General features: G+C 46.1%; 1 protein-coding gene across 6 annotated transcripts in view; it reads left to right on the top strand.

The window, feature by feature from the left end:
• The window catches only part of LOC110513868 (ELKS/Rab6-interacting/CAST family member 1), a 541,524-nt gene that overhangs the window by 114,613 nt on the left and 414,411 nt on the right, over positions 1-12,500 (top strand). For 4 of the 6 annotated variants that reach the window (XR_016490093.1, XM_090213396.1, XM_090213394.1 and 1 more), the window contains exon 9: positions 1,101-1,193. The exons of the other annotated variants lie outside the window; for them this stretch is intronic. Coding sequence is in view for 3 of the 4 variants with exons in the window: in XM_090213396.1 (XP_090069522.1) it covers positions 1,101-1,193 (93 nt within the window). In the remaining variant the exon portion in view is untranslated. The remainder of the gene's footprint in view (positions 1-1,100; positions 1,194-12,500) is intronic. 6 annotated transcript variants of the gene reach the window in all.

The raw sequence follows: 12,500 nt of genomic DNA, 5'->3' as shown, positions 1-12,500 counted from the left end.
GTTCTCTGTGTTTTCTAGTGGAACCAGCATCCTGCCCTGTACACTAGAGACAAGCATGTGCTCATCTGGTCTTCAGTTCTCTGTGTTTTCTAGTGGAACCAGCATCCTGCCCTGTACACTAGAGACAACCATGTGTTCATCTGGTCTTCAGTTCTCTGTGTTTTCTAGTGGAACCAGCATCCTGCCCTGTACACTAGAGACAAGCATGTGCTCATCTGGTCTTCAGTTCTCTGTGTTTTCTAGTGGAACCAGCATCCTGCCCTGTACACTAGAGACAAGCATGTGCTCATCTGGTCTTCAGTTCTCTGTGTTTTCTAGTGGAACCAGCATCCTGCCCTGTACACTAGAGACAAGCATGTACTCATCTGGTCTTCAGTTCTCTGTGTTTTCTAGTGGAACCAGTATCCTGCCCTGTACACTAGAGACAACCATGTGCTCATCTGGTCTTCAGTTCTCTGTGTTTTCTAGTGGAACCAGCATCCTGCTCTGTACACTAGAGACAACCATGTGTTCATCTGGTCTTCAGTTCTCTGTGTTTTCTAGTGGAACCAGCATCCTGCCCTGTACACTAGAGACAAGCATGTGTTCATCTGGTCTTCAGTTCTCTGTGTTTTCTAGTGGAACCAGCATCCTGCCCTGTACACTAGAGACAACCATGTGTTCATCTGGTCTTCAGTTCTCTGTGTTTTCTAGTGGAACCAGCATCCTGCCCTGGACACTAGAGACAAGCATGTACTCATCTGGTCTTCAGTTCTCTGTGTTTTCTAGTGGAACCAGCATCCTGCCCTGTACACTAGAGACAACCATGTGTTCATCTGGTCTTCAGTTCTCTGTGTTTTCTAGTGGAACCAGCATCCTGCCCTGTACACTAGAGACAACCATGTGCTCATCGACTATCGTGTTCTTGTTACCAATGATTGACTGCTTGTGGAAACTTTTCCAAGGTTATATAGAAAAGACCATCTTGTATGCAAGGTGGTTGTTGATTGGCTGTCCAAAAGCTGGTTACTGATTGGCCCTGTGTTGCCTACATCATTTCTCCTGATTGGTGGTGGTGCTTATCGTCCTGGTAACAGCCAGGTAACTGACTCTCCTGACAGGTAGAGCAGCTGAAGGAGGAGCTGTCTCAGAGAGAGGTCCAGGGGGAGGAGCTTAAGCAGAAGGCTGCCGACCTGCAGGAGGAAGTGTCTGCCGTAAGGAAGGACTTCACCACACAGCGCTCGCTCTCTCTCCTTAACCTGTCAACTCTGACCTTTTAACCTCGTAGAACCTTTCTGACCTCCACAACACAGCAGCTTTGCCTTACTGACCCTCGCTAAAGAGAATACCCATGTGACCGCCGTGAGAGGAAACCCCAGTATGAGGCTAGAGAAACCCCAGTATGAGGCTAGAGAAACCCCAGTATGAGGCTAGAGGAACCCCAGTATGAGACTAGAGGAACCCCAGTATGAGGCTAGAGGAACCCCAGTATGAGGCTAGAGGAACCCCAGTATGAGGCTAGAGAAACCCCAGTATGAGGCTAGAGAAACCCCAGTATGAGGCTAGAGGAACCCCAGTATGAGGCTAGAGGAACCCCAGTATGAGGCTAGAGGAACCCCAGTATGAGGCTAGAGGAACCCCAGTATGAGGCTAGAGAAACCCCAGTATGAGGCTAGAGAAACCCCAGTATGAGGCTAGAGAAACCCCAGTATGAGGCTAGAGAAACCCCAGTATGAGGCTAGAGGAACCCCAGTATGAGGCTAGAAGAACCCCAGTATGAGGCTAGAGGAACCCCAGTATGAGGCTAGAGGAACCCCAGTATGAGGCTAGAGGAACCCCAGTATGAGACTAGAGGAACCCCAGTATGAGGCTAGAGGAACCCCAGTATGAGGCTAGAGGAACCCCAGTATGAGGCTAGAGGAACCCCAGTATGAGGCTAGAGGAACCCCAGTATGAGGCTAGAGGAACCCCAGTATGAGGCTAGAGAAACCCCAGTATGAGGCTAGAGGAACTCAGATAAGTGGTGTGAGAGAAACCCCAGTATGAGGCTAGAGGAACTCAGATAAGTGGTGTGAGAGGAACCCCAGTATGAGCCTAGAGGAACTCAGATAAGTGGTGTGAGAGGAACCCCAGTATGAGGCTAGAGGAACTCAGATAAGTGGTGTGAGAGAAACCCCAGTGTGAGGCAAGAGGAACTCAGATAAGTGGTGTGAGAGGAACCCCAGTAGGAGGCTAGAGGAACTCAGATAAGTGGTGTGAGAGGAACCTCAGTATGAGGCAAGAGGAACTCAGATAAGTGGTGTGAGAGGAACCCCAGTATGAGGCAAGAGGAACTCAGATAAGTGGTGTGAGAGGAACCCCAGTATGAGGCTAGAGGAACTCAGATAAGTGGTGTGAGAGGAACCCCAGTATGAGGCAAGAGGAACTCAGATAAGTGGTGTGAGAGGAACCCCAGTGTGAGGCAAGAGGAACTCAGATAAGTGGTGTGAGAGAAACCCCAGTATGAGGCTAGAGGAACTCAGATAAGTGGTGTGAGAGGAACCCCAGTATGAGGCTAGAGGAACTCAGATAAGTGGTGTGAGAGGAACCCCAGTATGAGGCAAGAGGAACTCAGATAAGTGGTGTGAGAGGAACCCCAGTATGAGGCTAGAGGAACTCAGATAAGTGGTGTGAGAGGAATCCCAGTATGAGGCAAGAGGAACTCAGATAAGTGGTGTGAGAGAAACCCCAGTATGAGGCTAGAGGAACTCAGATAAGTGGTGTGAGAGAAATCCCAGTATGAAGCTAGAGGAACCCCAGTATGAGGCCAGAGGAACTCAGATAAGTGGTGTGAGAGGAACCTCAGTATGAGGCTAGAGGAACTCAGATAAGTGGTGTGAGAGGATCCCCAAGAGGAACTCAGATAGGTGGTGTGAGAGAAACCCCAGTATGAGGCTAGAGGAACTCAGATAAGTGGTGTGAGAGAAACCCCAGTATGAGGCTAGAGGAACTCAGATAATTGGTGTGAGAGAAACCCCAGTATGAGGCTAGAGGAACCCCAGTATGAGGCTAGAGGAACCCCAGTATGAGGCTAGAGGAACTCAGATAAGTGGTGTGAGAGAAACCCCAGTTTGAGGCTAGAGGAACCCCAGTATGAAGCTAGAGGAACCCCAGTATGAGGCTAGAGGAACTCAGATAAGTGGTGTGAGAGAAACCCCAGTATGAGGCTAGAGGAACTCAGATAAGTGGTGTGAGAGGAACCCCAGTATGAGCCTAGAGGAACTCAGATAAGTGGTGTGAGAGGAACCCCAGTATGAGGCTAGAGGAACTCAGATAAGTGGTGTGAGAGAAACCCCAGTGTGAGGCAAGAGGAACTCAGATAAGTGGTGTGAGAGGAACCCCAGTATGAGGCTAGAGGAACTCAGATAAGTGGTGTGAGAGGAACCTCAGTATGAGGCAAGAGGAACTCAGATAAGTGGTGTGAGAGGAACCCCAGTATGAGGCTAGAGGAACTCAGATAAGTGGTGTGAGAGGAACCCCAGTATGAGGCTAGAGGAACTCAGATAAGTGGTGTGAGAGGAACCTCAGTATGAGGCAAGAGGAACTCAGATAAGTGGTGTGAGAGGAACCCCTGTATGAGGCAAGAGGAACTCAGATAAGTGGTGTGAGAGGAACCCCAGTGTGAGGCAAGAGGAACTCAGATAAGTGGTGTGAGAGAAACCCCAGTATGAGGCTAGAGGAACTCAGATAAGTGGTGTGAGAGGAACCCCAGTATGAGGCTAGAGGAACTCAGATAAGTGGTGTGAGAGGAACCCCAGTATGAGGCAAGAGGAACTCAGATAAGTGGTGTGAGAGGAACCCCAGTATGAGGCTAGAGGAACTCAGATAAGTGGTGTGAGAGGAATCCCAGTATGAGGCAAGAGGAACTCAGATAAGTGGTGTGAGAGAAACCCCAGTATGAGGCTAGAGGAACTCAGATAAGTGGTGTGAGAGAAATCCCAGTATGAGGCTAGAGGAACCCCAGTATGAGGCCAGAGGAACTCAGATAAGTGGTGTGAGAGGAACCTCAGTATGAGGCTAGAGGAACTCAGATAAGTGGTGTGAGAGGATCCCCAGTATGAGGCAAGAGGAACTCAGGTAGGTGGTGTGAGAGAAACCCCAGTATGAGGCTAGAGGAACTCAGATAAGTGGTGTGAGAGAAACCCCAGTATGAGGCTAGAGGAACTCAGATAATTGGTGTGAGAGAAACCCCAGTATGAGGCTAGAGGAACCCCAGTATGAGGCTAGAGGAACCCCAGTATGAGGCTAGAGGAACTCAGATAAGTGGTGTGAGAGAAACCCCAGTTTGAGGCTAGAGGAACCCCAGTATGAAGCTAGAGGAACCCCAGTATGAGGCTAGAGGAACTCAGATAAGTGGTGTGAGAGGAACCCCAGTATGAGCCTAGAGGAACTCAGATAAGTGGTGTGAGAGGAACCCCAGTATGAGGCTAGAGGAACTCAGATAAGTGGTGTGAGAGAAACCCCAGTGTGAGGCAAGAGGAACTCAGATAAGTGGTGTGAGAGGAACCCCAGTATGAGGCTAGAGGAACTCAGATAAGTGGTGTGAGAGGAACCTCAGTATGAGGCAAGAGGAACTCAGATAAGTGGTGTGAGAGGAACCCCAGTATGAGGCAAGAGGAACTCAGATAAGTGGTGTGAGAGGAACCCCAGTATGAGCCTAGAGGAACTCAGATAAGTGGTGTGAGAGGAACCCCAGTATGAGGCAAGAGGAACTCAGATAAGTGGTGTGAGAGGAACCCCAGTGTGAGGCAAGAGGAACTCAGATAAGTGGTGTGAGAGAAACCCCAGTATGAGGCTAGAGGAACTCAGATAAGTGGTGTGAGAGAAACCCCAGTATGAGGCTAGAGGAACTCAGATAAGTGGTGTGAGAGGAACCCCAGTATGAGGCAAGAGGAACTCAGATAAGTGGTGTGAGAGGAACCCCAGTATGAGGCTAGAGGAACTCAGATAAGTGGTGTGAGAGGAATCCCAGTATGAGGCAAGAGGAACTCAGATAAGTGGTGTGAGAGAAACCCCAGTATGAGGCTAGAGGAACTCAGATAAGTGGTGTGAGAGAAATCCCAGTATGAGGCTAGAGGAACCCCAGTATGAGGCCAGAGGAACTCAGATAAGTGGTGTGAGAGGAACCTCAGTATGAGGCTAGAGGAACTCAGATAAGTGGTGTGAGAGGATCCCCAGTATGAGGCAAGAGGAACTCAGATAGGTGGTGTGAGAGAAACCCCAGTATGAGGCTAGAGGAACTCAGATAAGTGGTGTGAGAGAAACCCCAGTATGAGGCTAGAGGAACTCAGATAATTGGTGTGAGAGAAACCCCAGTATGAGGCTAGAGGAACCCCAGTATGAGGCTAGAGGAACCCCAGTATGAGGCTAGAGGAACTCAGATAAGTGGTGTGAGAGAAACCCCAGTTTGAGGCTAGAGGAACCCCAGTATGAAGCTAGAGGAACCCCAGTATGAGGCTAGAGGAACTCAGATAAGTGGTGTGAGAGAAACCCCAGTATGAGGCTAGAGGAACTCAGATAAGTGGTGTGAGAGGAACCCCAGTATGAGCCTAGAGGAACTCAGATAAGTGGTGTGAGAGGAACCCCAGTATGAGGCTAGAGGAACTCAGATAAGTGGTGTGAGAGAAACCCCAGTGTGAGGCAAGAGGAACTCAGATAAGTGGTGTGAGAGGAACCCCAGTATGAGGCTAGAGGAACTCAGATAAGTGGTGTGAGAGGAACCTCAGTATGAGGCAAGAGGAACTCAGATAAGTGGTGTGAGAGGAACCCCAGTATGAGGCTAGAGGAACTCAGATAAGTGGTGTGAGAGGAACCCCAGTATGAGGCTAGAGGAACTCAGATAAGTGGTGTGAGAGGAACCTCAGTATGAGGCAAGAGGAACTCAGATAAGTGGTGTGAGAGGAACCCCAGTATGAGGCAAGAGGAACTCAGATAAGTGGTGTGAGAGGAACCCCAGTGTGAGGCAAGAGGAACTCAGATAAGTGGTGTGAGAGAAACCCCAGTATGAGGCTAGAGGAACTCAGATAAGTGGTGTGAGAGGAACCCCAGTATGAGGCTAGAGGAACTCAGATAAGTGGTGTGAGAGGAACCCCAGTATGAGGCAAGAGGAACTCAGATAAGTGGTGTGAGAGGAACCCCAGTATGAGGCTAGAGGAACTCAGATAAGTGGTGTGAGAGGAATCCCAGTATGAGGCAAGAGGAACTCAGATAAGTGGTGTGAGAGAAACCCCAGTATGAGGCTAGAGGAACTCAGATAAGTGGTGTGAGAGAAATCCCAGTATGAGGCTAGAGGAACCCCAGTATGAGGCCAGAGGAACTCAGATAAGTGGTGTGAGAGGAACCTCAGTATGAGGCTAGAGGAACTCAGATAAGTGGTGTGAGAGGATCCCCAGTATGAGGCAAGAGGAACTCAGATAGGTGGTGTGAGAGAAACCCCAGTATGAGGCTAGAGGAACTCAGATAAGTGGTGTGAGAGAAACCCCAGTATGAGGCTAGAGGAACTCAGATAATTGGTGTGAGAGAAACCCCAGTATGAGGCTAGAGGAACCCCAGTATGAGGCTAGAGGAACCCCAGTATGAGGCTAGAGGAACTCAGATAAGTGGTGTGAGAGAAACCCCAGTTTGAGGCTAGAGGAACCCCAGTATGAAGCTAGAGGAACCCCAGTATGAGGCTAGAGGAACTCAGATAAGTGGTGTGAGAGGAACCCCAGTATGAGGCAAGAGGAACTCAGATAAGTGGTGTGAGAGGAACCCCAGTATGAGGCTAGAGGAACTCAGATAAGTGGTGTGAGAGGAATCCCAGTATGAGGCAAGAGGAACTCAGATAAGTGGTGTGAGAGAAACCCCAGTATGAGGCTAGAGGAACTCAGATAAGTGGTGTGAGAGAAATCCCAGTATGAGGCTAGAGGAACCCCAGTATGAGGCCAGAGGAACTCAGATAAGTGGTGTGAGAGGAACCTCAGTATGAGGCTACAGGAACTCAGATAAGTGGTGTGAGAGGATCCCCAGTATGAGGCAAGAGGAACTCAGATAGGTGGTGTGAGAGAAACCCCAGTATGAGGCTAGAGGAACTCAGATAAGTGGTGTGAGAGAAACCCCAGTATGAGGCTAGAGGAACTCAGATAAGTGGTGTGAGAGAAACCCCAGTATGAGGCTAGAGGAACCCCAGTATGAGGCTAGAGGAACCCCAGTATGAGGCTAGAGGAACCCCAGTATGAGGCTAGAGGAACTCAGATAAGTGGTGTGAGAGAAACCCCAGTATGAGGCTAGAGGAACCCCAGTATGAAGCTAGAGGAACCCCAGTATGAGGCTAGAGGAACTCAGATAAGTGGTGTGAGAGGAAAACCCAGAATGTTCACTATTAGAGAAATATAGATCATTCATCTTGAGAGAAACCCAGATAATTGTTGTCTGCAAAGCTTGGACTGCCTCTAGTCCAGCTACTTATTCAGTTATATCAGTGCCGGAAGGAGCTAGACCTGGGCCTGCTAGACCTGGGCCTGCTGGGCCTGCTAGACCTGGGCCTGCTAGACCTGGGCCTGCTAGACCTGCTAGATCTGGGCCTGCTGGGCCTGCTAGACCTGGGCCTGCTAGACCTGGGCCTGCTGGGCCTGTTAGACCTGGGCCTGCTAGACCTGGGCCTGCTAGACCTGGACCTGCTGGGCCTGCTAGACCTGGGCCTGCTGGGCCTACTAGACCTGGGCCTGCTAGACCTGGGCCTGCAGGGCCTTCTAGACCTGGGCCTGCTGAGCCTGCTAGACCTGGGCCTGCTGGGCCTGCTAGACCTGTCCTATCATTGTATGAGGACAGGAAGAACATTTTCCAGAAGGGAAATGAGAAACTTCCCTCTCAGAAACTTCAATAGAAGCGGTGATCTGTTGATTAGCAGAGAAACACCAGTAACCCTGAGGACAGTATGATCCACGATTTCTACGTAGAGGTGACATCTTTTGGAAAGAGTGTGTGAGGGTGTGTGTGAGTGTGTGTGTGTGTGTGTGTGTGTGTGTGTGTGTGTGTGTGTGTGTGTGTGTGTGTGTGTGTGTGTGTGTGTGTGTATTGACAGTGTGTGGACAGAGTTTGGAAGGCAACAACACGGCAGCAGGATGAAACACTTGACTGGTACCAGTCGTATCAGTCCAGACACAGTGTTACTACAAAGGCAGGTTGTGTGGGCGGCTGCCCTGTCAGATGCGGTCACTGGGTCTCTCGTCAGGTCAGGGAGGCAGAGCTGCCCAGTGCTGCACTAAGAGGTCTGGCATCACACTACACTCTCTGGGACACTTTCATCTTTCACCTCTCTGTTGTCATCCTTTCTTTCCATCTTTCTCTGTCTTGTTCCCTCAGCGCTGGTTGGAGTAGAGCTGTGAACACTAACAACCACAGCACCATGTTTATGGCTTCTAGTATTTCTCTCTCTTTCTCTTGGTTGTTTTTAGCATGCCTCTTCTCTAGGGTGACTGCTGGACAGGCTACAGTAGATGTACAGTAGAGTACTAAGCTGCTTGTTCTAACCTCTCCCTCTCTCTCTCTCGCTCTCTCTCGCTTTTGTTCTGTTTCTCTTGTTTTTTGCACACATTTTCGCCATGGTTACAGCTGGTGTCATAAATATAGTTCTGTTGTTTATTCTAACCTCTCTCTCTCGCTCCCTCTCTCTCTCTCTCTTTCCCTCACTCTCTCTCCCTATCTCCCTCTCTACCTCTCTCTCTCTCTCCCTCTCTCTCCCCTCTCTCTCTCTCTCTCTCTCTCTCTCCCTCTCTCCCTCTCTCTCTCCCTTTCTCTCTCTGCCTCTCTCTCCCTTTCTCTCTCTCTCTCTCCCTTTCTGTCTCTGCCTCTCTCTCTCTCTCTTTCTCTCTCTCTGTCTCTCTCTCTCTCTCTCTCTGTCTCTCTCTCCCTTTCTCTCTCTGCCTCTCTGCCTCTCTCTCTCCCCTCTGCCTCTCTCTCTCCCTTTCTCTCTCTCTCTCTCCCTGTATCTCTCTCTCTCTCTCTCTCTCTCTGTCTCTCTCTCTCTTTCTCTCTCTCTCTGTCTCTCTCTCTCTTTCTCTCTCTCTCTCTCTTTCTCTCTCTGTCTCTCTCTCTCTCTCTTTCTCTCTCTCAAATTCAAATTCAAATTCAAGCTGCTTTATTGGCATGAAAAACATTGTGTCAATATTGCCAAAGCAACAATGTATACAATATACATTGTAACAAAATTGTAAATGATAGCAAATAATAATATAAAATGGTAGTAAATAATAATACAAAAATAAATACAATAAAATGGTAACAGTCTACAGTAAACATTAATAATTATAGTAATAACAATAATAGTAATAATAAGTAAGTTACTGTTTACTATGCAGATGTTATTATTCAGTGTCCCTCAGGCTATGGCAGGAAAATACATATTTGGCTGCAAGAGGAGCCATTGCTCCTTCGCCCATGAGTATTCTTAGTTTTTCCTCTGGGTTCAATTTGTAAAAATGTGGAATATATGTAGTCATTTCTGTGAATAATGAATCTCTTTGTGAGGAATATTTATCACAGTAAAGGAGAAAGTGCATCTCTGTCTCTACCTCCCCTGTCATGCAGTGACCACATACACGCTCCTCTTTGGGTAGCCATGTCTTTTTATGTCTGCCGGTTTCTATTGCCAATCGGTGGTCACTCAGCCTGTACTTGGTAAGGATCTGTCTCTGCTTCGTATCTCTGACAGAGTAGAGATAATCAGCCAATTCATATTCTCTGTTTAGGGTCAGATAGCAATTTAGTCGGCTTTGGGATTTTGTTTCGTTTTTCCAGTATTGTAAATATGATTCCTTTGATTGGTTCATGATTTTGCTTATTGGAATTCTTTCTTTTGAAGCAGTGCTGGCGTCAGCTTGGTTGGTGAGGTCCAACACCATCTGACTGAGAGGGCTCGTTTCTGGGCTCAGCTCTTGGGCTTGAAGTGCTTTAAATTGCAGACTCGAATTTGGACTTGAATTTAGATGTAGCCAAAATTTTAATGATCTTTTCTGTATTTTCATTATTACTGGAAAACGGCCCAATTCTGCCCTACATGCATTAGTTGGTGTATTTCTCTGGACTTGTAGAATTTTCCGACAGAATTCTGCATGTAGGGTTTCAATTGGATGTTTGTCCCACATTTTAAAATCCAGTTTATTGAGTGGCCCCCAAACCTCACTTCCATAAAGTGCTATTGGTAGGATTACACTGTCAAATATTTTAGTCCAAATTCTAATTGGGATGTTGATTTTGAATAATTTCATTTTTATTGCATACATTGCTCTGCGGGCTTTTTCTTTGAGTGCCTTCACTGCCATATTAAAGTTTCCCGATGCAGATATGGTCAGACCAAGGTAGGTGTAATTTTTTGTGTGTTCAATTAAGGTGTTGTTCAGGGTGAATTTAAATATTTTTGTCTGACATCTAGTTTTTTTTTGGAAAATCATGATTTTAGTTTTTTGGAAATTTACTGCCAGGGCCCAATTATGGCAATATTGCTCCAGAATATTAATGTTTTGTTGAAGACCTTCTTTGGTTGGTGATAGAAGTACCAAGTCATCAGCATATAGCAGGTATTTCACCTCTGTGTCAAATAGTGTGAGTCCTGGGGCTGGAGATTGGTCCAACATGTCTGCTAATTCATTGATATAAATGTTGAAAAGATTTGGACTCAAATTGCAGCCTTGTCTCACACCTCGACATTGTGAAAAAAATTCTGTTCTTTGGTTTTTGATTTTTATTGCACACTTATTTTCTGTGTACATACATTTTATTAAGTCATACACCTTACCACCAAGCCCACTTTGTAGAATTTTGTAGAATAGCCCTTCGTGCCAAATCGAATCAAATGCTTTTTTAAAGTCAATAAAGCAAGCAAAGATTTTGCCCTCTTTTTTTTGGTGGACGTGTTTATTAATTAGTGTGTGTAAGGTGTATATATGGTCAGTAGTGCGATGGTTAGGGAGAAAGCCAATTTGACATTTACTTATTACATTTTTTTCTTGAAGAAAGGTTTGAATTCTTGAATTCAAAATGCTACAGAAAACCTTTCCCAAGTTACTGTTGACGCAAATTCCCCTGTAATTATTGGGGTCTGATTTGTCTCCACTTTTGTGGATAGGGGAGATGAGCCCCTGGTTCCAGACATCAGGGAAGCAGCCAGAAGTTAAAACCATGTTGAACAATTTAAGCACAGCATTTTGCAACTCAGGTGTGCTGTTTTTCAGCATTTCATTTCTGATGTTGTCTACACCACAAGCCTTCTTTGATTTAATAGATTTTAGCTTTTCATTTAGTTCTTGTTGGGTTATTGGGTAATCTAATGGATTTTGGTTGTTTTTAATGACTGATTCCAGGATGTTCAATTTTTCTTTAATTTCTAATTGGTTCTGGTTTAAGTCTTTTTGTGGGATGTTTTTGTATAGATTATCAAAGTAAGTTGTCCAAATTCCTACATCTTGTATGGCTAATTCTTGTGGCTTTGATGTGCTTAAATTGTTCCACATGTCCCAGAACTGATTTTGGTCAATTGCGTTTTCAATTTCATCAAGTGTCTTGTTGGTATAATTCAATTTCTTGCATTTCAGTGTTTGTTTATACTGTTTCAGAGTTTCAAAGTATTCATATCGTAGCTCTGGGTTGTTTTGCTGCTTATGTTTTTTGTTTGACATTTGTCTTAGGTGTTTTCTAATTGTTTTACATTCATTATCAAACCATTTGTCAGAAACATTTTGATTTTTGCTTCTGATGTTGCATTGCTTTGGTTTTCTCAAATTTGCTTTCGATGCTGCTTTTTGGAATATGCAGTTGATGTTTTGGGTAGCTGAATTGACACCATCTTTATTGTTTTGGTACTGTGAGTTATTGAAAAACTGTATAGAGTTCATCATTTCATTTGAGTTCAATGTTTCAATGAATGCCTCTGCACTGTTTGGAGCCCATCTGAACGATTGGTTTATGTTGTAAAGTTTATTGGGCTGTTTTTTTGAATGAATATTGCCGGTTAATTTCTTCAGAAACACGTTGATCTGACTGTGATCTGACAATGGTGTCTGTGGTCTGACAGTGAATGCACTAATGGAGGAGGGGTCAATGTCAGTGATGGCATAATCGACTACACTTGTCCCAAGAGCTGAGCAGTAAGTAAACTGACCTAAAGAGTCCCCTCTGATTCTACCATTAAGCATGTACAGGCCTAAGGCTCGACAGAGATGTACTAACTCTTTTCCATTTTTGTTCAGTATTTGGTCAGGACTGTTTCTATTATTTATAATAGGGCTACTGTACAAGGAGGGGTGTCCAAATATGTGGTGGTTACCTCCCGCATCAGTGTAGTCAGGCTCAGAACCTGTTCTTGCATTGAAATCTCCACAAAGAAGCACTTTACCCTGCGCCTGAAATGTAATGATTTCTGTCTGGAGATTGTCAAAAAACTGATCATCATAATATGATGAATCTGAAGGAGGAGCATAAGCTGCACATATGTATACATCATTGTC

The sequence above is a fragment of the Oncorhynchus mykiss genome, chromosome 21, assembly GCF_057628025.1.
Source record: "Oncorhynchus mykiss isolate SJ-2025 chromosome 21, ASM5762802v1, whole genome shotgun sequence".
Classification (NCBI taxonomy): Eukaryota; Metazoa; Chordata; class Actinopteri; order Salmoniformes; family Salmonidae; genus Oncorhynchus; species Oncorhynchus mykiss.
Note: the sequence above shows the minus strand (reverse complement) of the source record. Positions and strands in the feature narration are given on the sequence as shown.